This window comes from Caloenas nicobarica, chromosome 3 (assembly GCF_036013445.1).
Source record: "Caloenas nicobarica isolate bCalNic1 chromosome 3, bCalNic1.hap1, whole genome shotgun sequence".
NCBI classification, from domain to species: domain Eukaryota; kingdom Metazoa; phylum Chordata; class Aves; order Columbiformes; family Columbidae; genus Caloenas; species Caloenas nicobarica.
In genome coordinates, this window is record NC_088247.1 from 42,248,428 (window position 1) to 42,274,593 (window position 26,166).

The 26,166-nt window shown below is 40.0% G+C and overlaps 1 protein-coding gene across 2 annotated transcripts; it reads right to left on the bottom strand.

Annotated features, from left to right (window-relative positions):
- Positions 1 to 25,158, bottom strand: GPR63 (G protein-coupled receptor 63). 2 transcript variants are annotated; one of them, XM_065632113.1, is made up of 4 exons: positions 24,839 to 25,158; positions 8,663 to 8,745; positions 3,903 to 3,980; positions 1 to 1,743 (listed from the first exon to the last, which is right to left on the bottom strand). In XM_065632113.1, exon 4 carries the CDS (start codon positions 1,597 to 1,599, stop codon positions 340 to 342), a length of 1,260 nt encoding a protein of 419 aa, XP_065488185.1. In that variant the 5' UTR covers positions 1,600 to 1,743; positions 3,903 to 3,980; positions 8,663 to 8,745; positions 24,839 to 25,158; the 3' UTR covers positions 1 to 339. The 2 variants fall into 2 exon arrangements, with proteins under 2 accessions (XP_065488185.1, XP_065488183.1); XM_065632111.1 differs by having other exon boundaries at positions 8,663 to 8,748.
- Positions 25,159 to 26,166: the final 1,008 nt, after the last annotated feature.

The window sequence follows — 26,166 nt, forward strand, 5'->3', positions numbered from 1 at the left end:
CTACAATTAGATGCAATTGCAGGCCTAGTAAGCATAAACCTGACAGAATGTTATGAATGTAGCTTTCATTTAAAAGAATGGATTTCCATAGAATCCTAGAGGTAAAATTTGTTATTTTCTTTACATTGTATTCTGGTAGTAAACCCAACTATAACCAATCACTTTCCCTCCCTCTATCTTTCCTCCCAGAATTGCACATAGTACTGGACAATTTAATCAAGTTATAAGATATGGCCACACTGCAGAAGCCATATTAAACAAAACAAAATTCAACCTAAAGCCTAAAAAAAATATATATATCTCCCAGAAAATAACAATCATTGTCAAACAATCGCAGCTTCACACTACCGACCGATGCTCCCCACACACATAGATGGCACTGGGTCGAATGCGCCGCCTTGTATGGCCAGGTAGCTGTGGTAAAAACTTGAAGTATTTGGGCATCAAGTCCAAGCACGCGTCATGAAACTTCTTAATCCTCCAGTAGTAAATCAGTGGGTTCAGTGCAGACTTGAGGTAGCAGAGCCAAAGGAGCCAAGTGCTTATCTCAAAAAAGTTGTGCTTGTAGTAGAAGTGGCTGTTGAATGTGGCAATAAGGCTGTAAGTGGTGAAGGGCGCCCAACAGACTATGAAGACAAGGAACAAAATCAAGATGGTTGTGAAGGCACGAGTTTTAAAGCTCATATCAATATTCATCTGAAAAGGTCTCTGTAAGCTCATGAGACCAAGTTTGCTGGCCTGGCTGAGGCATATGCTATCAGGGTGGCTATGGATACGAACTGCATTGTGGCGGACGGTGTTGAGTATGCCCATAAAAGAATACAGCATTACCAGAAATGGAATAAAAAAAGAAATCAGCAAGATAACTATTACATAGGCTCGGTAACCTGGGCTTGTAGAGTAGCCAAAAACACACTGAGGTGCTCTCGAGGGTATCTGCAGATTAGGATTCCCTACTGACAATGGAAAAGCAACAACAAAGGATGCCGCCCAGGAAATTAGAATGAGAATCTTTGCACGGTAAGGGTTCAGCTTATCTTGCCTCTGAACTATAATAAGAAATCGGTCAATACTAATAATAAGAAGAATGGCTACCCCCTCTATGACAAAAAGCCAAAAGAACATGGCAGAGACTCTGCAGAATATATCCCCAAAAAGCCATTGAGTGGTAATGATTGTTATCAGAGCAAAAGGCATGTTCAGCACTGCCAGCAGCATGTCTGCAAAAGCCAGGCTTGCTAAGAGGATGTTAATTGCAGATCTCATCGCTGCCTTCTGGTAGACCATGAGGCAGACAACAAAGTTTCCAAGGAAAGAAACCAATAAGATAAATAGCATAGCAGCAGAAAGAATGATCTGGAGTGGCAAACTCAAGCTCCTGAAAACTTCTTGCGATGGCAGGATAGCTGTAGTGTTTACCAGAAAAGGAGTTCTCTCAGTGGTGAGCGCGGCACCTGAACTATATCTCAATGGCTGTGTTGTGCCGCTACGAAGCAAGAACTGGGGAGTGGTAAAATTCGTATAGGCATTTTCATAAACAATAAAAGTAGCGTTTGAGGTCCCAGAGTGGGCCAGTGTCAACATTGCTGAGAAAACCATTGACTCAGGAGAAATGAAAACAGTAACAAAGGTCTTCAAGGCATTTCATCTTGTTCAGGCAGTATCTTATTCCTGGTCATTTAACAAATCAAAATTCAATGTCTGAAAGCATCAGAGTTCTTAAATTCATGTCAGCACTTCCATCTGAAAAAAGAAAAAGAACAAAATTTAAAGAAACAAAGTAAGACTCTCTAAAACTAATGGGAATCAAACAATTGCTCCACTTTTCTTAATGACAAAAGGATCCATAACACATATTTACTCTTTAGGTCAACACAATTTACTTAAGCACCAGTCACAAGAGTCTTGTAACATTTGGTCTTTTTCTTATAGATCCTGCTCCTGTAGTCTTGCTGATACTGTACAATACTCTCACTCACCAAGCTTTTTTTTTTTGCTATAATAAGGACTGGAAAACTTCTGTGTTTAAAAACAAACTTTACTGATTAAGAGTGAATAAGTCAAATCGTTATCTTTATTTAAATCTCATACTTTTTAAACTTCATGGGTTCATTTTGAAAATGCCTAGATCTGGAACCTTTAATAACATTTCCAAATAGCTTAAATAGTATCAGTATCACCTATCTGCCTCTTTGCTAAGCACTGAAAAGCCTACCTATGTGAGCTATCCTACCTAATGCAGAATCCTTGGTTCCATGTCAGTCAACAGCATCAGATGCCTCAGGAAAAACATGTAAAAAATCTTAACCCATTATTAATCATTAATAACTTGCCCACATGATTAAAGTATATCTCAATTTGTTTCATTTAGTGACTGACATATCAAGGTGCAGGAAGCTAACTTTTCTTCAGTCACTACAACCTTCCCCCCGCGCAGCAAGTTTTCCTGTTTTCACTGGTCTAGACAAGTCTTTGTTAATTCACCTTGGCATCCCACATAATTTAACTGTGTGCACCCTCTTTGTGCTTGTAAATCTAATCCTTAGACATTCTGCTGAACTCCCATCCTCATTGTTATGCTGACAGAACCAAACATTTCTTTTTATAGTGTACGTGTACTGTCTTGTTGCAGTGTTATTACATGTATTGTACTATTATGTGTACTGTTCTTCCAGACAAATAAAACACAAAGGAGTAGAGAGTTGTCTCCCCTTTTCTGTGTTAGCTCTTCCTAGAACTCCTCTATCGTGCACTATTAAATTAAATGTCCCCAGAGTACTCTGCCATCTGATCAAGCTGGAAACCAGAAGGATTCTATGCCCTTTTAATAAAAACACATCACCATAGCCAACATATAGTGAGATTCACCTCATTCATTCTGGATAACTGTAACAGTCACTTGATGCTGTTTTCATGTTTTTAGTCAGAAGAGGGATATAGGCATCTTCACAGGGCAATCTATCTCCTCTCTGCACATGGTGACAAGCTTGTGCTACTAACTCAAGAAGCTTATGTTTGGTAACACAACTCCTGGCTGCAGTATTTATGCAGGTTCTGTTCAGTACCAACATTGTGCAAAAGCGAAGGGAAGAAGGAATGCTTTTACAAATTTATACAACGACCACATGCTTCATGGATGATCAAAAGTTTACTCTTCCCTGGATAATACTTCACCAACAAAGAAATGAACTGTAAGACAACAAAGTCTAGCCTATGTCCCCAGTTTGGACCTCCAGGGATCCAAATGCAAGCCTGCTCTGGCTGCTGCCAAGGATTCATCAAGGATCATCAGCACCATGACCTGCTCCTCTCATTCCATAGCAATGCTATTCCCTTCCTATCTGCAGGCTCCATATCGCTCGATGATTTCCAGGGCCAGACCGCCTTCAGCATTTCTTCTAAGTGATTAACCTTCTCTGTCTCCTTTAATTTTCAATGGTATCATGAAGCGATATTATTATAAACATCCTGATTTCATTGAGTCATACAAACTCCACTTTCTAGAGGTCTTCCTGCTTGAATGGGAGGCAATGTGACAATTTTTTAATTTATCCTATTATATTTCAAAAATAGTAGCAACAGTATGCAAAGCTATATACATTGGCATTTTGCAAAAATGCCAAAACATGGTAACTTTATTCTAGAGTCTCCTTTTCTCTCCATTTTCTCCCTTTCTTTTTTATTATACAGTAACTCTTCTAAAGAAAGCCTCATTGTTATTTACAGGCTAAATCATATATAGCAGACAAAACTCTTCCTTCTTTGGTCTTTATAAACCTTTCCTTTACTTGTCTTCTTTAACATATTTGTTAGAATAAAATCTGTAACCAGTGGCAGAAACATTAACACAGCTTTCCAGAATAAATAAGCAAGGATTTTAGCAATGAATATGAAAATCTCACCCAAAGTTTCACTGAGGTTTACGACTCCACAAGCCAAGAACACTGAAGAGGGAAGGAAGCTGTAGCGTTTTTCAGGGACTGCAAAAGAGCATAAATTCAACAAATAATTCTGGATTTAAAATCATGGACTATAGATTAGATCCCCGGGGAAGTATCTTTTAGAGCTGTGTAAGCAATAAGCCACCAAAAGTAACTTCTGCATTTCTGATTGTTTTTGACAAGGTCTCCGCACCAAGGCTCTAAAAGACACTTACCTGCCATTAGATAAATGTAAAGTCCTCTCACAGACAATGATCAGTTTAAAACAGGAAACAAAAGAAGCAGCAGTTAGCTTTGCACTGAAAAAAGGTCACCAGAACGATTCTACAAAAAAAATCTATACTGGGGTTCAAGCTCTTCAGCCTATAGGGGAGAAGAGGGAAATGTGAAACCATGGCATTTGCTGATGATAAACATGAACTGTTCTTCAGAGTAATTTAATAAAAACAAAGGTCAACTATAAAGAGGTACAGAGGGATCTCACAACAGTTAGTGAGAACCTGACAGACTGCCAGATAAAATGCAGTGTTGCTGGAGTTAACGTTATGCATGCATAGAAACAGATGCTAAACCAGTGATTACCATCCAGAAGACAAACAGATCTTCAAGTTTTGATAATATGCTCTATGAAAACATGAGCCAGGTGTTCAGAATTGTTAGCAAACAAACCAAGAAGAAAAGCAGGAGCTACCTACATACACCATATATTTATATACACTACCTGCTACAATACACATCCATGGCAGCTCTTACCTTCAGTACTATGTTCAGTTCTGCTCCACCTGATCTCCATTCAAAAGTGACTGAAAAAAGGTATGATAGATGTCTACAGAATTACTGGTGGCATAGGGAGAGTGAATGATCGCTGGCACTCATAATACAAGAATAGGAAAAGCCAAAGGAATCACAAAATCCCAGAAAAGCTGAGTTTGGAAGGGACCTCTAGAGGTCATCTTGTCCAACTCCCCTACTCTAGCAGGGCCACCTAAAGCCAGTTCCCCAGTACCATGTCCAGACAGCTTTTGAGTATCTCCAAGGAAGCGGATTCCACAACCTCTTAGGGCAACCTGTGCCAGTGCTTGGTGACCCTCACAGCGAAAAAGAGTGCTTCCTGTTCAGGGGGAACATCTCGTGTTCCAGTTTGTGCCCATTGCCTCTGGTCCTGTCACTGGGCACCACTGAAAAGAGCCTGGCTCTGTCTTCTTTGCACTCACTCTACAAGTATTTACATGCATTGGCAAGATCCCTCTGAGCCTTCTCTACTCTGGGCTAAACATTCACAGCTCTCTCAGCCTTTCCTCATACAAGAGATGCTCCAGTCTCTTCATCATCTTTGTAGCCCTCCACTAGACTCTCTCCAGTATGTTCATGTCTCTCTTGAACTGAGGAGTCCAGATCTGGAAATTATTATTTCACAGTTAATTGTGAAAACACTTGCCACAAGATGCTGTGGATGCCATATTGCTTCTGTGAATTTAGATGGCAATTTAGGACATATTTCACACAACCTTTATACAGATGTCCATGTCAGGAAGAGGTGAATCACCCTCATGAAGCGCCAATCTCCCTCTGCTGACTGCAAAGGGTATATGGCTATCTGATTTGAATACAGATATTTTAAGCACATACATGCACAGTTAACTTGACTAACTTTATATATATATAACAGAATTTACCCACTAAAGTTCAGTTTACAGCACTTTAAACATATTTATGCCACTCAACTTTACACTCTCAAGCATGAAATTCAGCAGTGACTTAGATGATAATACTTTTCATAAAAGTTCTGAGAAAAAAAAAAAACACAACTGCAAATATTCCTAGGTGAAGAACCAAAGTTTAGAAAATACTGCTTTATCACAAGCTTTCTTTCTAAACAGAAGGAACCACACAAGACAGTAGGAACAAAAGTGTTCCGCACCCTTAATTTAGTAAAAAATATTGTGCCACTCTGCATTTCTCAAGCCAGTAGCATCCAGTACATCACAAAGGACAAAGGACTCAAAAGTGTCTATAGACTGTTCCTAACAAACACAGAAAAAGTGGCTAAGAAAAATAATATCACGTCTGCTCTCTCACCATCTCAGCTCTCTAGGCAAATAGCTACCTCCTATTTTGTGCTTTTTCCCCTCAGTGTGAAGCTTGTGCATTTTTCTGTACATTTTTAAGAGAAGAGGAGGTGAATGACCCCATCCAAGCTGCTGCCTGGACCTCACCAAGTGCTTAAAGTAGGAAGCCAGCATTAGCCATTTGGCTGTTGATAAATCATCAGCCATATCTTCTTTTCAAGAAGGATGAAAGCGTGAGTGGTGATCAGCTGTTTCAAAGACAATAAGAGGACTGCAGGCTTTGAATCCCAGGTAGAAAGAAACTCTCAAGTGTTGCTTCTGTGCTCATTGCTTCCTGATGGTTTCCAGGCAGCATCCTTCTCCGTTTTCTGTTTATCACTCTGAAGTATGAAATCTCTCCATGCACCGCATACTGAATCTGCATGCTCAAATGTGTTTTTGAGTTATGCTTATCTAACCTTCAGGCAACTTAGTTATGCTCTTTCTTGGCTATGGTCCTTTGTAAAAGCAACTGGCAATTCAGCCAATAATTTCAAGAGGATCCCTTCTGTAGCAGTCATATATAAATTTTTCCTCCCTGCCCACCCCCTACTTAAAGAGCTTCTACCATGAGCATCCACATGGTTATTAAACATGCATCTCCATCCTTCTTCCTACCCTTCCAACTTCCCAAAAAATATATAAGGACAGAAATATAAGCTGTAAGGAAGGGACCAATAAGATAACTTCACAGCAATTTCATTTCAGTCCTCACTCGCTCTTTGAGCAAGACAGACTCTTGAATTTCAAAGCCAGAGTCATTGCTGAATGGTAATCACATAGCTTGTAAATGACAACCATGCCTTGATAGTTTAAGTAGGTAAGCTTATTGATGATCAAAGTATTCAAGCAAGAGGCAGATACCTTTTTGTCACAGCATTCTCACTTTTGGAACATGTACTCTCACTGATGCTTTTCAGATGCAAAAAAGCTTCACACGATCACTTTTTTCCCATTTCAATGCTGAAAATTACTGGGTATGCACATTTTGTCTCAAGCAAGGTTCTTGCTTATATGCAACTTTCTTTTCATGTAACATAATAGACACAACTATTTCAATGAAGTACACACTTAAAGTTAAATACCACACAAATTTCATTCATCAAATATAATTATTGCTAGAACTCTGGCATCTGTTTTTAATAGCTTTTGAAGCTAAAAGGTTTCCGTTCAAAATTTGGATAGCATGCTTAACCAGAAATAAAAGATTATTTCTTATATGCAAAACCAACAGCAGTCAAAACCAGTAACTCCAACATAGACAAACCAAGGAACATAACAGTGCCATAATAATAGTTATTTTTAATGCAGATCAGAACCCACTACGAAAAGCTGCCAAAATGTTCAAATGATTTCTTAAATGTATCTGCAAAAGTAAGCACATTTTCGGTATTGCCCAGCACCAAGATTTGGTCTGGCAAACAGAAATCATTCTTATTCAGAAACCTGAAGCTAGCAATGCCTGGTACAATAATCCTGTTTCTTGGGGATGTTTTAAGTGGTCTCAAATGGGAAGCTTCTGTATGCTTTACAGCTACTATCAATTACTATATTTTGAAGGTAAACTTTGGGTAAAAATTTTTTGCAAGATAAAAAAAATTTTGAAAAGCAAAATATACTTAAGAAGGAAAGGATAAAGTCAGCAACAAACATGAAGGCCATGGATTTATTTTGTTTCTAAAACTATTTATGTGTTCACAGAAAATACTCAAGTATGTGCTCTCTGACACCCCATTATTGTACAAAGCAGCCCAGGACATACTCCCCTCCCAATATGAATCGAGCACTGTTTTCTGTGCCATTAAGCAGAAGCAGGAATGTATTGCAATGGAATCCTTCCTGCTAAAGCCAGTGCACAGAATGAGTCAGAGAACAAATCAGCAGGGACAATGTTCTTACTCACCTAACTGTTCCTCCTAAAAGGAATCAGCAGCTTTCAGTTTTAATACCTATTTACATACCCTAAATTGAAACTAATCAACTACACTGCGTGAGTAGATGACCCATAAAACTATTCACAAGAAGCATTAGTTTAATTTAGGAAATTTTCCAATTTTCCACTCTATAAACATTACTGTGGCAATTTTCATAGGAAAGTATTGTGGGAAACAGCCACCTCTGCTTTGGATCATTAAGTACAACTAATTACCCTCTTGAGGATATTTCTTGCTGTCCTCTAATTCAGAGACCATTAACTGTCAACAAATGTCAGCCATGGGAATCATTATTACTATTTTGAACCACAAATATGCAAAATGTAAAGAATAATTCTATTTTCTTAGCTCTTGGGAAAAATCGTGTTTTCAATTTGTAGATCATGTGAAAGGACTTGCGCGCTTTTAGGTTTATTTCTAGTACTGTCACAATATTCCCCCTGACTTCTAACTTTCCCACTCGTTCAATGGTCCCATTAACTATATTCACGTTGAAGAGTTGACTCAATACTGTAGCACCTAGAAGAACAGTAAACACTGAAAATATTGAGAACATGCTCTTTTAATTCACAGTCTTTGCTTGGTTTCTAAATATTAAGTGGGCCTTTGGCTTATACATGCAATCACTACATATCAGTTTGACAAATTAAGAAAAAAAACCACAACTACAAAAACATACCAATGCAGACAGGCTCCCATGAAGATCAGGAATCATAAGTCATCTTGTGCTGCTCTGTTCAGCAAAGTATTCCCATTCCAAATCTTCTGTCCAAAAAAAAAAAAACCAACAAAAAAAAAACCACCCACATTGGTGACATATTTACACTCAAGGCAGGGCAACATCAGAATCGCAAAAGTTTTTAGTTTTTTCTGTAATAAAACTTTATTTTTATTGGGAGAGTGAGGATACATTATGTCTCCTGACAAAAGGCAGATCACATGCCTCTTTCTTGCAGAAGACATAATTCTTAGGCAGGACTAAGGCATCTAAGTTTCATCAAGCCAAAGGGATCCTCAGTTATCTGTGGAGCATAAGAATCTCACCATTTACTAACATCTGACAGGACTGGAATAACATATTATTTTAGATCTCATTCAAATGCATTTATTTAATTTGTAGACAAACACACAGCAGTTAACTGCCATAAGTCCTATTAGATCTATTAAAATACACGCTTAGCCTTAAACATCAGGATCCTGATCTTGAGACCCTCCCAATGCTTCTCAGAAAAAAATATTTAAATCCACAGGGTGCTACTGAACATCATAAAGAAGCTGAATAGATTTTCCCCAAATGGCAAAGAAATCAGCATAGTAGCATGAAAAAAACAAAGGGCAAGAAAACAAGTCAAGGGAGGAAGAATAAACCATCAAAGTTTCAATGCAGGATCTCAGCACTTCCTTTACATGCTCTCATACCAATCAATCATCAGCACAATGTTATTATGCCTCAAGCAGCTAAAATCATTTCTGTGAACTGGACCTAACATAGCTAAAAAGCTGCATATTCTATCATGACATACCTGTTGTTAACTGAGAGCAGCAGTTTTAATGTAGCTTTTCTATGTACTTGCAGAAGAGAGCCAGGAAATTTGAGTGAGTCGTGCAAACTGACTTTTTTTTTTCCCACACAAAGATCCTCATGGCTTGATTTATTTATAAATACTGTTTATATATAAAAATCAAAAGAAAAAAGACATGGGAGACACACTAATTTTTAAAAGACTACATAACTTCTAATTTCTGCCAGAAGAATCTTTTGGAACATCTGTATGTCACCTCCACACTGGTGCAAAAGATGTCAGGCTCCTTCAGGAACAAGTTTCTAAATAAATGCTGTACATGAGGGTTGGAGGACCAACCAGCCAGTGAGTTTACAATGACCTTGTACAAGGGAAGCAATAAGAACAAACGGTACTGTAAGACCACTCAATCTTCTGGTTCCTCACACCACTCAAGTGCTGAGTTTCTGTATCTGCAACCAACTTAACTCAGACTTCAAATACCCAAAATGTAAGGCCTGACTTGCCAGTCACTTGCTCATGCCTGCTGAGAAATCTGCTTTCTGCAGAGCAAACCCATTATCTAGCCACAATGGAAGTCAGTGTCTGAAAGATTTTTCTGATAATTTATTAATACAAATTGTTTTTCATTAGCACAAAAATTATTTCATTTATTCCACAGAACAAGGTGGGATGGAAAAAATACAAGTCTCAGATTTAGTTATGTATAAAAGAGATAAAATGTAGCCATTAGATTATTATAGACTTTCACCCTTGGTTTGTTCCCTCTTTCATGAGATTATTATAAACTGTTCATGTTCCCTCTTAGGCTTTCTGAAGAGTCTGAGAAGCTAATAGGTTTGCAAGCAGGCAGAAGACTCTGCCAGGAACTTGGACAGATTAAATACAGTGACCTGTCAGATCCTCCCACCAGACAAGCACATTCTCAGACATAAGAACCATTTCTTCTCTCTTCTTACGTGTTTATATAAAAGTATTTCCAACTCTCGTTAAAAGTATATTTAAAATTAACTTAGAAGGGCATCCAAAACATCATCAAAAACAAGAAAGTTCTTCTACTCCAAGCATTCATGAAGGGAAAAATAAAAGCACTTTCTCAAAATAAATCTGGAAAATCTTACTAAATTTGAGTACCTTGCAAAGCTCGCTCTTAACTGGGTAAGATTGCTTTGAGTAGTTTTCTGTTTCCAAACCACATTCCCTTTTCCCCCATTATAAATGACTGGTCAAGCTTTTTTGCAAGAACAGAGGGGAAAAGCTCCGTAATCCTTCAGGATCTTGCAAAGAAATTCGAATGCAAGGATTCCTTTACCTGCAAGGAGCTCTATTTGAGAAATTACAACCTTGATGATATCAGCATTTAGAGCTGGCAGAGCTACAGAAAGGGTATTCCTGACATCTTCCTCATTCACTCACTCATTCCTGAAGGCACTTCCCCAGCCCTGAAGCAGAACTGGACTAAAACAGACCCTGGCAAGCAAATGCAAAAGCTTCACATTTCTGGCCTGAAGCTGTGAGATGCTGGGGTACACAGATCAAAGCATAAGATCTAGATGTGGCTTCTGTATACTAAGAGGTATTTACATTCAAGACAGTCCTATGCCATAAGCGAGAATGGTACAAAACTTGTAATTACTGATGATCTTAAAGGAATTTGCATCTCATTAGGTTTGTTTCAATTCCCCAAACCAGGAACTGTCATTTCCAAAGAAATGAAACATCAGAACTAAAATCACAGAGATCTTAAAAACCTTTAAACTTAAAAATGGTTCATACGAACATTCAAGTTACATTAAAGACTTAGCAATAGGCTAGAGGTCTCGAAAATATTATGAAATGTTTTCAGTATATCATTGGTTTTCGAAGAAGTCATAACTTTTGTTAAGTACTTTACTGACAGGTCTCTACATCTAGTTGCACCTAGCCCACGGCCAGTTTTAGCAAGTTTTCTTAACATTTTATTTGGATATTAGGTCAACCCATGAGCAAAAATAAACTGAAATAATGAAAGCTCCCTTTCTTCATCAAAAAGTCAATCAGAAGATAACACGCAAGTAAAAAAACTTGCTTCAAGTTAGAAAGTTTTAACAGAGTTGTCCTAAAGCTATTTTGCCTTTTCAACTAGAAATATATATCTCCAGTGTGTATATATACACACACACACACACGTATCTCCAGTATATTCTCTGAACAAAGAATGAGTTCTGTGAAGATGTCTCACCTTCATACACCATAAGGTAAAGATCTAAAGGCTCCTTGTACTACATCACTCTTACCTCCTTTGTAGTGCCCCAGTACACCCAACATGCACCTCTTTCTGCTAAAAACAGGGGAAGATCAATTTTCTTATTCATTGGTAGTTTTGACAACAGCTGTGAGCACACTATCTTGTACCAAAATGCAAGGGCTTACAAAACTGATCTTATAAAAATGGTAATCCCATCATCAGCAGTATTCTGTATTGATAGAATTTATTAGGCTGTCTCCCACAAAAACATACCTGTTTTTTGAAACAAAATTGATTTTAATGAAAATCCCTCTTTTTATAAAAAGATGCAGGGATGCTAATGGAAAAATTATTAGAATGACTGAATTTGTACTCTTTTCACAGAGTGTGCTGTCTACAATAGGTTCCTGGGATTTGGTTTAGTTCCCAGAGCAAAGCAATTGGCCCCGATTCTGCGTTTCTCACAGGGATTCAGCTCATGCTACAGCCAAATTCCGCTGCTGCCCAAGAGTCTTGCTGTGGTAATACAGATGTGATGGGTCTTACTTCTTGGCACTTGGTTCGCAGAGAAGAGGTGCTTGTAGCAAGTTAAATGAGGTGACTGTATTTCAGCAACAGGAATGCTGCTGCTTGCAGCATCCTGCTCTGAGAGGATTTAAAGGCTGCAAGGGTAAGATTCAGCTGAGAACTAAACACAGAATTCGTTTATAAGCATATTTATGTATTTGTATTATACTTTTCTTCTTATACATATACCTACACACATGCATGTGTGTATATTTTCAATAATTATTAGTATTTCTATTCAGCCAAAAAACAAACATAAAATGCTTAATGCAACAAACTAGTTGTTTGTGTTCCTTTGATTTTTCCCCAGATTTACCCTAAATTTTGCTGTTAGTCTAAATTAGTCTATTAAAACAGCTGCATATTAGAATAGTAATTTATTTTTCATAACACAGAAAAAGAGACTAAATAAACTTAGTACTTCTTAATAGTTATCCATGTCATCTAATTGTTTTAATAGCTTCAGAATTATTTTTGCTTCATGCCAGCCAACTTGAATAACACTTTCAAGATAGTAATCGTTTCTGAGAAACAGTCCTAGTTAGAAATATGTTCAAACTAGAGATTAAAAAAGACAGTTAAATTGAGAGTTCCTATTTGGACAACTCTCAAGGCTAGATAACATTTTACAGACGTTCAGACCCTATGCAATAAGGCACTAAGAATTTCTGTACAGATGTGACAGGTGGGGCTTGGAACACACATCAAGAACAGATTAAAAAAAATATTTACAAGCCAAAAATATTTAAATGAGTCAATCTGGAGATCTTTAAAGCACACTGTTTTGTTTTACTCTAATATGAGAAATCACTTTTTCAATTTTTTTTTTAAATAACAATGCAAAGCAAAAAAATGTGCTTATCAACTGAAGGATTCAAATCCTTCGTAGCAACAATCTTTTTAAGTATCTTATAATTCCCTGTTACAAATAACTTGACAGTTAATTGAAGTGATTTTGCAATACTCAGTGGTTCTGTGCTACTTGGGAACTGCTAAACAAACAGTAGGTCAAATCAAATGTCTCACATGGATAGTTACAGCAGTTCTCAGTTCAAAAGCCTCATATTTAAGAAAGGCTTGTTTCCATGGAAAAGGTCTTTCAGTAATAAAAGTGAGGGGTTTTCACACTATTTTTTAAAAACCATTCTTAGTTAAAAAAACCAAAAACACACACCCACACCGCCCCCCCCCAGCCTACAAAGAGAAGTATTATCTCACCAGGAAGAAGTTGCACATTAACTCATGTTGTCTTTCACTTTGGCAGCTCCAGATCATATTTCCCTACTTAGCTGAAAGCTGTTTAGGTATGCTCAATTAACGCTTTTTGCAAATAATATTAAAGTGTTTATTCAATTAGCGAAGTTCCTTTGGTCTCAATTTCAGTATGAAACTGATCCTGAGAAAATACTGTATGGAATTTATCTTCCATGCAGGGTAACTCCAAATAGAATACTAAATATAATACAACTTCTAATTTGATTGTGACTACTTAACGACTAGTGAAAAATTCAGATCAAGAGACTTCTGTCGGTTTTTTAAAACACTGAAACACACAAGAGTTAGCAACAAATGAAACTTATTACACTTGTTTTCCTATAAATCTTGCCCAGGAAATCCATGAGATCAAAAAGGAAACTCTTGTCTCTCTGCCCTCTATAAATCTCTCTATAAGATCTAAAATATTGTTAAAATTGAAATTAACATTATTCTGTATAAAACATCAAAAACCACATGCAAAATCAGAATTGATGCTCCTCCTGGTTTCCCAAGACACAAGGGAAAAAGAAAAAGTATTTTTTTTTAAACTGCTGGGGAAGGTTTGCAAGTCATATTAAAGGTTTCTGTATCAAGATACTACAGAAGGTATCATGACTGTCAATGAAAATATCATTTTTCTGTCTTTCTCTGGGACTGATTTGAAGTTAAATATTTTTATCTAATCTTGTGATTATTTTCTCTTTATTTCTATCAAAACCACCTTCCTACTCCACATGTAATAGTCAAGCTTCTGTCAGCAGCTCCTTTACACTCACAAAGCTGACTGAAAATAACTTCTATAAATTTTTTTGCTATCAAATCATTATAGTTTTTTCCATTGAAAATCTTGTTAAATTTAACATATTTCATAAAATCTCTCCAATAAAGCCAAATCTGTTAGTTTATACATCATTATTTTGTCTACACACAAAAAGATTCACTTTAACCAGACTTGTTCCAGCACACCTGGCTACAGTGCAGGACATTTACTTTAGTTCCCTCAAAACATTAATCATTCAGATTCAACCAACAGTCTAAGAGCCAAAATTAACCCTGCACAACATTTTATCTGCCTCGCTGTCTTCTTCCTACTATGCCATTTCCTATGGGCACTTTGCAGCAACAATTAGTCTGATCCACAGTGTACTCTTTGTTGCTAGATTTCTCATGGGTCCTACAGCTCCTTCCATCACACAACGAGCAAACAGTTTGTCAGAAGATGAGAGAGACACTTTCAGGAAAGATGCCAGACATCCTTCAAGGAGCAAATAGCCACAATTTAACTGGCTCAATCCTAAATGCCTCAGCAAAGGGGCAGTTAAAGAGGAAAAGTCATGATTCACATACTGTGACAGGTATGGTCTGCTCGTGGCTACTGTTTCCAGCGATAAGACAGTAGCAGATCCACATGTAGACTGACAGTACTCACATCAATGCAATAAATGCAGCCACATGGCAAACATGGAGGGAAAGGTTATAGTGCACCTACTGCCATCTCCGCAACGACCTCTGTTGCCTACCTGGCTGAAAAGACCAGAAATAGTTCTCTCCAATGTACTGTAAACAACAGTTTAAATGTTACATGTTGAAGAGGTTTAACACTGCTGGAGCACTGATTCATTTTCCAGAATGTGTTTTATTGAAAAGTTTCATTTCCATTCAGAAAACATAGAACGGCAATTCTACCAACCACCTCTATACACTTTAAATCCTTTCTCGGCCTTCCATTTCATACTTAGCTCACAAACTGTCTTTGCTTGGCAATTCTTAAGATTTTCAGTCTTACAAAGACCTTTCCAGATCTCCTATTTTTGTTACAGAAGTAGCTATGGTAAGTTTCTGAAGCTTTACAGACTCAACCAGTGCCTGTTCACCTCCCAGCCCATTTTTATTCCTTTTGTTCTTAAGCAAACATGTGAAACTCATGCATACTCAGTCCATGTCAGTCTTGTTTGGATTACATATGCCTCACAAACAATATGTCTGAATAAAGTTATAACCACTTGTTCATATATGCTTGAATTTACACCCTGTATGCATGGGACACAACTTCAAACCAGCAGAGCAGACTCTTGTGTTAGGTTTCTGTGTTGGCCTTCACTACCTCCTATCACCAGGTTTCTTTGGAAGTGGGTGCAATTCTAAATATAATGTATCTGGATATAGCCTACTCATTCCTTTTATCTTAAGCCACAACTCATACAATACTGAAAATATGGATATCATTGCCTTCTCTAGTATTTCAGTTCCCAAGTCCATCAAGCTGCAAAGGTACTTTAACTGCAGGAAAACAAGGCACTTAAAAGTAAAGTAAGCAATATGAAACAAGCATGTTACTTTCTTGATAAACAGGAGGGAGAGGATTCACATCCTATCTACTTGCTTTTAAAAGTCTGAGGCTTGCAGGTATTTCAGGCTATTCAGAACTCTCCCTGTCTTCTCCTTGTCGAGTCAGTCCATCTTACCAACAGCAGTAGCTGCTATCTGTCCTCTGGGCTCAGCTTACTTAAGTCTTTATCCCTACAGCCCATGCTTAGCTAGAATGGCTCAGCTACGCTTGCCCTTCTCTGTGGGAAGAAAAAAAAAAGTCCTGATATATCAGTCAATAACCCTGATTTGGAAACTTGATACATTTTCAGCAAAAACACTGGAAAAAAGAGCAAAGATCTCAGGCAGAGCAACTATCAAAAATGCAATTCAATTCACTTGCTCTGAGTAACTTCATATATGTAAATCAAATAGGTATAATATAGATGTTCAACCGCTTATACAAGAAATTCAAAATCTGAAAGGTCACCAGGTCCATAGTAGCTGTATTCTTTCCCATGTACTTTGAAGAATTCTGAGCTTACTTCCTAGTCTCAGTTTTTCAGTTAGGATCATACTGCTGCCAGGTCTTTGTTACACTGTTATCTATCTGTTGAGCAGTAGTTTTAATGATTATTTTAGGATCTGTTTTACTGTACAGCTTTTGTCCATTTTCTAATTTTAACAGCAATTTTTTTCAGTGACCCACACACCAGGTGATCTGAGTGGGAATTTAAGGTACCTTTCGTAAATACTAACAAAGCAATGAAAATTAACAAACCATAAAATACAGGAAATTAACTTCTCATTGCATCATCAATTTATCTACCCACCTAAATGAGTTTAAAATACCAGCTTCAAGCAGTCTGGTGTTCTAGGGATACTCAGCTGCCACTTCATTTATAGTCTGTTTCCTTAGCAACGCTATAATCCATCTGGCTGCAGAAAGCTAAATTCCCAAACCATATCCTCCTGTACACCGGAAATAGGCTCAAAACCATTTATATTTTAAACAGCATACAGTCATCATGATTAGTGAGCGTATAAATGAATCTGGAAAGGCAATAATGTTCTTGACAGACATGCAAACTCTCCTTGCTCTAGCTTGAATAAGTGATTCACATACAGAGAATGGCACAGTCTTTTCAACTCCTAGGTGTTACATAGTACCTCTTTCTTGACACTGGAGTCTTAAGTCAAGTTGCTGAGGTTGCTGAAGACCCGAGTCCTGGCTCTAAGAGGAAGAGATCTTGTATATCATCTTCCACCAAGAGTTTCAGAAATGAAAACGTGTCTCTCATCTTTGTTCCATCATGCCCAGCTGAAGGAGTCTTCAGAACTGCGCAAGGTCCATCTTTTCTCTTAAGACTTTTCAAAGAGAAGTGATTTGAAAGACCTGAGATGCAATGCTATTAACGGCAGCCAAAAAAACCTGACAGAAGTTAATCACATTATGAAGTAGAGCCACGCGTCTTAAAAATACTTACTCTTCAGGTTTTTGCATCTAAAACTATAAATACCATCTGTACAAACCAGGTCATTTGGATCTAGCAGTTTATCAGCAGAAGTGCTAGTACATGAGATTTCATGGTTTGATTTGCCATTTCCAGAAAATATGAATGCAGTTGGAACTTGCCTTCTTATCAAAATGAAAGGAATGGGGAGGGAAAAGGCTCTCAACTTCAGTCAGCAAATGCACTCAGCCCCAAGTCTATCCTCACAATAAACGCAACAGAAATTTCTTATGGCAGATGCAGATGTCCCGATACCAGTAAGGCACAGTACAACCTCTCCCTGTTAAAAATACTCTGAACATGCCTTTATGAGTCAGTATCAAATGTTGCCGAATTTCTTTCAAATGCCACCTCCTTATCATAAATGACACACTTGGAGCCTGAGCAGACATGCTGAATGAATACAGTAGTGTGAAGGATGGAATTAACTTCTCAGCTCTACCAACTCAAGAAGCCTTCAAATTAGAAATAAGGCAAGAGGTGGGAGGCCCTGCTGCTACTTCAGTTCATTTTGCTCCAAAAATAATCAGGTAGTTCCTCTCCAGGCCACACAAATTTTTCCACAGTACTCAATAGAAGCATACAAAGGTCTGGGGTACCAGTGTGCACATGTGCATTTTTGAGAGAATGGAAGTGCAAACATAACACATATATTCCTTCAATGTTTCATGACATGTCCTTGGCTAGATGTGGGAAGTTTGTGGTTTGGAACTTTTTTTACTTTGTTTCTTAAAATTATTTTGGTAGTAATAGGAAGCACAGGAGATTTGGTACAAATACAGTTCGAAATCATTTTCCGCACTTTTGAGTTTATATATGCAAAAGCATATACGCATACAGTTAGATACAGGAATCAAAATATCACAAATACATTATGTGCATGTATTTCTAAACACATCCACAAATATCATGTAAGACTTCAGAAAAATGTCTAGAGAAAATTCAGAAGTGAAAGCTGACAGAAGAGTCTAAATCAAAATGATCAAGTAATAAAAGGCTTGTTGGAGTAATATCTACTGAAAACAAGACTTTAATCAACATATAATATTATGTGTTTTCAAATTACTTTTCAAGTCTTTGACAAAAAAAGTCATCTCTGTTTTTCATAAGATATTGTACTCTCTTTTCTACCATACACAATGAACCTTGTGCAATCCTTTCAAACGGATAATTTTGTGAATTACACTATTGATGCAGAAAACTTGTAGGAATAACCATTTCTAAGTAGTATTAGGTTTTGAAGTTCTAGCTAAAACAGCTTTAGAAATACAGGATTATTATTTTGCAATTCGCATCAAAAACACATGCTTTTTCTCCCCCTTTGTTGCAAAGTTTTCCACTTGTGCTCAAAGCAACTCAAACTGAACACTTCTTGTTTGTGAACGTTTTCCTATAACTTTTTTTCCTTTTTCCTGTTTTTAAAATGATAGCTTGCAGAAAATAGTGAGGTAATGAAGATAATTTAAGCCTCCAGAAGAACTGATATATAGGGATGAACGCCACCACAGAAGAAACACACATTCAAGTTAATTATTAAGCATTCAGAATGGGTTCTAAACAAGGCATGTGACCGTATACTGAATAATGACAAGAAAATAAAGACTGCAAAGGTGCTCACTAAGGATTAACCTTGCCTAAAGGCAGCTGTCCTAAAAGCTGGATAGCAAGGCTAGAAGACCTATTGAGACTCTTAGGATATAAAGTGTAGAAACACTGAGCAAGTAATTCAGCCACAGGTGGAATAACCACATTCTGGACAAGCTCATTTTTCTCCATTGACTACACAAGTGCCTGGAAGGCTAGTTGAGACTACCTCGGTGTCACCATAGTCCTCCACAGATTATTTCTTAACACATCCCTGAATGGGGATGCCTATTGTCAGTGGGTTTAAATTTGCTGTGCAGGGGTCCATACACCTAACGAGGCTGAAAGAAAAAAAAAAAAAAAAAAAAAAAAAAAAAATCACAGGACTAAATATCTAGCTTTCAGAAGCTCAGACTAAAGACTTAGATTTACCTCCTAAACCACCAGCATCCATTCACTGCACATAACGAGGCAGGCACCTGCTGGGAAATATAATGCTTAATCATGTGGGAGAAAGAAAGGAGACGTTTCAAACATCTTATCTGTTTCGAAAAGCAAGGCTAGCAAAAGATTTTTATTTTGCCCACATAAAAAAAAAAAAAAGTAATTCAACTAATTAGATCAGCATGCTATAGAACAAGGTCTGCAAGGCTGGCTGGAAGAAGATTGTTTTTTACACGCCTGGCAAAAGTTACATATATATTCTTGACAGACAATGTATTATTAGGCATCTCAAAAAAAAAAAACCAACTGTTTTTGTTTTTTTTTTTAATGAGCATGAGAACCAGATTCTTACTGGAAATTCGCAGCAAAGGATGAGGAAAATGCACACAAGCTACAGTATGGGTAACTTCAATTAGGCCTTAGGAAAAAAATAATCATAGTGCAAGTGGTCAAACACTGGAACAGGTTACTCATAGAGGGTGCAGAATCTCCATCCTTGGGGATATTCAGAACTCAGGCGGGCACAACCCTGAGCAACCTCATCTAACTTTCAATCTGGCTCAGCACTGAGTGTTGGCCCACCTGACCTCCTGAGGTCTCTTTCAGTCTCAATTATTCTGTAGTTCTATTCTCCAGCCTTAGCCCACTTAGGCTACAACAACGATTACCCCTTCACCATAGCCTGTTAAATCTGAGCACTGGATCTGAAAGCCTGTTTCCCCTTTGCTTTCTTGACCTGATCTGCTTGGCCAGCTAACCTGAACCATGCAACTAGAGGGCTGCAAACTAGATTAGGATAAAATATTCTAACTGGCCAACTAAAGTGACTGGCAACTAGAAGTTATATATGAAATCAAACATGAGAAGGATTTGGCAGAAAAACACAGAAAGCAGCTGGGCAACAAGATGGCCCAGAAGAAATAGGTCAGTAAAATATTGCAGGGAAAATAACAGTAAAGTCACCAGACAGCATTGCCTCATGGACAACAGAAAGAAAACTAAGTCCCAAAGTTTCACCATCCTCAAGTCAGCTATATTATCTTACATAAAAATTATGAGGTAACAGGTCATTTCATAACCCGTGTATAAATCATTGCCAATCCAGGTATGGATCATGACCTACTGCTACAGCTTAGACAGTCACAGTGTGAACTGGCATTTAGAGGTTCTAACTCTGCTAAAGACACAGGAAGTGATCAATGACATCCTTGGGGGGAGGCGGGGGAAGTGCACTGGGAAAATTACACACCCAAAAACTATGTTAAAAATGAATGCTATTAATGTCTGAAAGTCAAGCTCTGAAGACCTGAGAAGCAGCATAGAACTCTAATTAAACGCCATGACATAGGCCTTAACTACATGACTAAGTACTACGTATCCACACAGAATCCAGCTTCCTTCAGAAAGCCCAGCACTCACCAGATGAACAACTGTTCAAAACCTTGCTTTCTCCACAATTATTGTGTGTCACCATGTCATATTTGATCAACATGATTCAAACCTTGCTTTAGTAACTCCAAGAAGGAGAAAATCAAGGATGAGCTGCAAAAATCATAACCATCCACTAATTCTGCTTGCCCAATTTGAGAAGCTATATGCTGTGAAAAAAAACAGATCCTAGACAGCATAAAGCACAGCTCCCGAAGGCTGCATTATCACCACTTCAAAGCTTTAAATTTCCAAACACTTCTGTGCTTATGTGGTCTTAACAATATTCTTTTAAACACAGCTTGTGTGTAATATACATCTAGATTGAGGTAAATTAGGTTACAGTTACGCAAGAGATTTCTTTAAGTGCCATTCAAACCAGCAGGACTCCTCAGATGCTTCAACATGTGCCTAAGTGTAAATACCTCACCAAATCAGTGCTTTTGCACAGAGGCAGAAGAAAAGGATAGCTCATCTTTCTCCTAAATGTCTCAATGTTAAGATCTGTATTTTACAAGGTTCCATTCAAATGAAATTGACTGGAACTTCACTGAAAAAAGGTGTCTGTTCGGGAAAGTACTTTAAAGCATTTACTAAGTCCCATCACATATGTATCTAAGTGTTACCCTCAACTGGGAAGAAGGCAACTAAACAATTTTCCTACTTAAGTTCAAACCATGCTACTACCTAGGTTAGCAATATAATGGCTGTCAGCAAATACAGAGGAAAAAAAATTACAATGTTTGATTAAAGTATTTTATAAGTCTATGAGAGACAGTGCAACCTAACAATTTTCAATCTGAGATTCTACTTCTGGATCCTGCGACTAGGATTCCTGAAATAGTTACACTTCCTCTTGCCTCACTTTATTCATTTGTAACAATTAAGTCTGACACCCTTTAAAATGGTTTTGAAATTTATTCATGAGACTATTATGTGAGATTAACTGCACAAATTGATACCCAAAAAGCACACACAGTGTAAAACACAATGCACATGCACCATTTCATTATTGAGCACTGGAACAGGCTCCTCAGGGAGGTGTCACAGCCCCAAGCCTGACAGTGTTCAAGAAGAGACTGGACAACATCCTCAGACACATGGTGTGAACTGTGGGGTTGTCCTATGAAGGGACAGGATTTGGACTCGATGATCCTTGTGTGTCCCTTCCAACTCAGGACATTCTATGATTCTATGAACTAAACAGTGAGATACTGCAAAAATGTGAAGCAAAACACACACTTACAGAATGTTACAAAGTACATAGGCTTTGTTGATAATTTCAGTGACAAAAAAGACTGCAAGCATGGCAAGAGTCCACAATGATTTATTTTAAACATTTAGCCTAATAATTTTAACAGGTTAGTAATCTCTCCAGGCATCTAGAAATAAACAAACCACACATACAACCTTGCTCTGCCTAGCCTGCTACTTATAGAAAAATAATTAGGAAAGCAACAAAACTGCGTGAGAACACAGGCCACGGATATGTTCACATCTAGCCATCAGGACTGCAGAACAAGTTGTGTAAGCCCATCCCTGACCCTGCTTACCCTTTCCTTATGGGCAAGTGCAAAAGCCACCAAGCCTTCACCTACTCCCTTTCACCCACCTGCACAAGTGGACAAAAAAGCAGCCCTGACAGTTCTAAGCAGCTGACTATGAAAACCAGCATTTTATAGTACCAGAGATCCTTAACGCAGGCAAATTACATCACTATGATTGAGCACAGAGTTACGAGAGGCTACTTACAGTGTTACTGATAGACTAGGTCGATACTAGTAAATCAAGCAATGCCAGGAACCATTCCCAGGAAACAGAACTCAGTCATGCAGACTGCTGAACTGCTACTGACTAGTGCAGCACCCTTCTAACCCAGGCCAGCTGCGGCTCTCCCATGCAACTCTTGGGCAACATTTCAGATTTAACACAGGCCCGCTAGGCTGTCCTAATCAGGAGCTTGTATTCAGTTATCCCATTCTGGAAGGCAGGAGGGTTTCACAGCATTGACAAGGGCTAATCCATGCCAGTTGGCTTCAGAACCAGAGAGAACGGTCTTGGGTGCATTTAATTAACTGGTATAGAAACGGTCATAGCCTCTCCAGGCTTTGTCTGCTATTCCTTAGAGGAAGATTTTAAAAGTGGCACATGCAATGAAGTATACGAACATAGCCTGATCAGCACCACTTGACAGAAGTCATCTACACATTGTAGTATACAAGAATAAAATTAGAAATCAGCAGAGCTCATCTTGGCTTCTTCTCGTTTCCTCTGAGCAGACAGACCTTGCATATCATGGCCTAACATCCACAGTCTCATTTCTCAGTTAAAAAAAAATTTAAAAGTTCTATACATGTAACATGCACTCTTACAATTAGGCCATTCTCCAATAAATGAGTCACACAAAATAGCGTAAGGAGAAGTTTCTGAGGGCTGATAATTTGGCAGTAAGTATTTCAAACAAAAGTTATTCAGAAATGATTATTCTTCTAATTATTAGTCATTACCAAATCTGCTTCTGTAGACTAAAAACGTAATTACTAGTGAATCTATTACGTTATCCTGGAAACATAGCTACAGCGATGTTGGCAAATACATTTTCACAATAGATAACTGCACAAAAAACCAGCAAAAATACATTTGAGAACTGAAAACACACGGCTATTCTGTGTTGCCAATACTCTTTAAAATCTCTTTACAATTTCAGCTATCTAGAAATGGTCTATTTAAAACTGTCTCTTTCATAATCCGATGCCTCTGCTGCCTCGCTCTAATGTCAGAACGTACAACATGTCCCACAGAATATGCACTGTGCAAAGCCTATTTGCCACTGTTTAAGCAATCACGTTTTCAGTAAGGATAAACAATCTTATTTAACAATCCTCTTGGGCATGAATCTAACATGCCAGCTATACCTAGCTCTGACCATTTAAAATGCGTACGTTACCTGTATCTTCATGCAAATCCACCGTTTTCTAGGAAAACGGCAGGGGGATTGGACTAGATGATCTTTTGAGGTCCCTTCAAATCCCTAACATTCTGTGATTCTGTGAAAACTGTACTGATTTACAAGGACAACTTTATAACATGCTTCGTTACATAGATTAGCCTGCACTGGATCATCTCACTTCTAAAGATCAAGTATGAAGAAAACCATGTGGAACACCCAGGTAGAAATTACATACTCATTTAAGAAATACCAATTGTTTTTTATTTTCTTAAGTGAGACACTTCTTTTTTTCCTAGGAGCACATACACCGCACAGACACCCGCAGGTTCTCCCTGATCAAGAGTTTTGCACGACCAATAGTCTGAAGAGCAGGAGGCAGCTGGCAGCCAGCCTCCCCCGTGTCCCTAACCAAGTGTCCCGCCTCGGGGAGGAGGAAGCGCCTCCGCCCCTCGGTGACCTGCGAAGCGGCATCAGGCGGGAGCTTCGCAGCGCGGGGCCGACGCACGGCGATAAAACCCCCGCCGGAAGCGCGGTCTCCACACGCCGCCCCGGCTCCCGGCCCCCGCCGGAGGAAACCCCTCACCGGCGGCGCGCCGCTCGACAGGCAGCCGTACCTGTCCGCACGGCCACAGGACGCAGCCGAGAGCGACCACCCGGGGCTGGCAGCGCTCCTGCCCCCGGGCCCCGCTCTGCCGCCCGGGGAGCGACCGCCGCCTCCCCTCAGCCGTCGCGGAGCCCGCGCGCCCGCTGCCCGTTAACGGCTCCGGCGGCGCCCGGCCGCCCTGGGCCCGCGCAGCCTCCTCGGGGCGCCGATCCCCGGACCGGCCCAGCCCACGGGCACGGACTCCCGGGGTCCCGCCGGGGCTGGAACGCCCTCACAGCCGCGGGACTCCGGATGGGGGAACCGGCATAACGGTGCGGGGCTCCCGGCGGTCCCCACCGTAACTCTACGCCCTCCTCCCGCCCAGCCCGCTGCCCCCTCGGGCAGGGGCAGCTGCCGCCCAGCCCCGCGGATCCAGCGCCGGCCGCCGCGCAGCGCCTCGCCTTTCCTCACCTCACGGCGTGGCCGGTGCCCTGCGGAGCCCAGCGCAGCACAGGCCCGGCCTGAGCCCATCCCTCCGAGAAGTTTCCTGCCATCGGGGAGAACAAAAGCTTCAAAGCCGGGAGCGGGAGGAGGAGGACGGGCAGCGCGGGCGGAAAAGTGAGGGGCATTGCTCGCCCGCCGCGCCGCTGCCTTCGGCTGCCGACCCCCCTCCGACGAGCAGCCCGCTCAGCGCCGCCTCCCCATTCGCTTCAGCGGCGGCTCTGCTGCACAGGCAGCGCCGCGGAACCGCCTGACCGAGGAACGGGCGGGCGAGCCAGCGCCCCCTTCCCTCCTCCCCTCTCTCTCCCTCTCTCTCTCTCCCCGCGGCCGCCCGTCCCGTTCGCCGCAGCGCCGCCGAACTCCGCCCCCGCCCGCCCGCGCCGCCGCTCCGCCTCCCGGGGGCGCGCGCACGCTCCGGCCGAGCGGCTCCCGGTGGCGGCGGGCGCTGCGCGGCGGAGCTGCCCCCGCAGCCGCGGGTGGGTGAGCTCCGAGCGCCGTGCGCCGCACCCCCGGGCAGCAGGGCGGCTCAGGCTGGGCTTAGCTGCTCTTGCGGGGGAACCCGCTCGTTTCTCGCCGCCGAGCGTCGAGCGGGCCGTTCTTGCGAAGTTGGAGGCACCTCTTTTAAAAATCCGGGTAAAAGTGATGCTGAGAGCAGGATTAACAAATGCAGAGGAGCTCCAAGCCTCTTGCCAGGCAGGGACGGAAACATGGTATGCGCTTGGTGGTATTGCAGTCCTTGCGTACATCAAAGGAAAATTAACGTGAAGTATCTTGTAAGAGTCGCTGACTTGTATATAGAGTTGTGCCGGCTGATTTTTAAGGACTAAGACAAACCCCTATATCTAGTCATTGTTTACATAGCTAACTCGGTAAGGAGGAAGATTTGCCAGATAGGATGTAGTTGCAACGCTAAGGTCACACAATATGTGGTACTGGCAGCTTTATCACCTCCCGAACTTGGATAGGGTGACTACTGATGCTGAGAAGTGCAAGGCAACAGACTCTAATTTCAGGCCGAAGTCTATGTGGTTCAGGGTAGCTTATTGTGGTTTTAGCTAGTCATTTTATTATGTATTACTTGGCAAGACTCATTATATCGTATATAAATTAGTTTACAAGCATGTAAATCGATATGAAAACTCTATATTACAGAACTTGATGTCTGAACCAGGAAGAGTCTTTCAGAATCCCTTTCCTTTCCTATTCAAAACACCTTTACCTGATTGCCAGCTAACAGTTCTCTGCATTAAATCACAACTTCTCACAGTGAACTCAGAATGAGAGAATAAGGGAGTTTC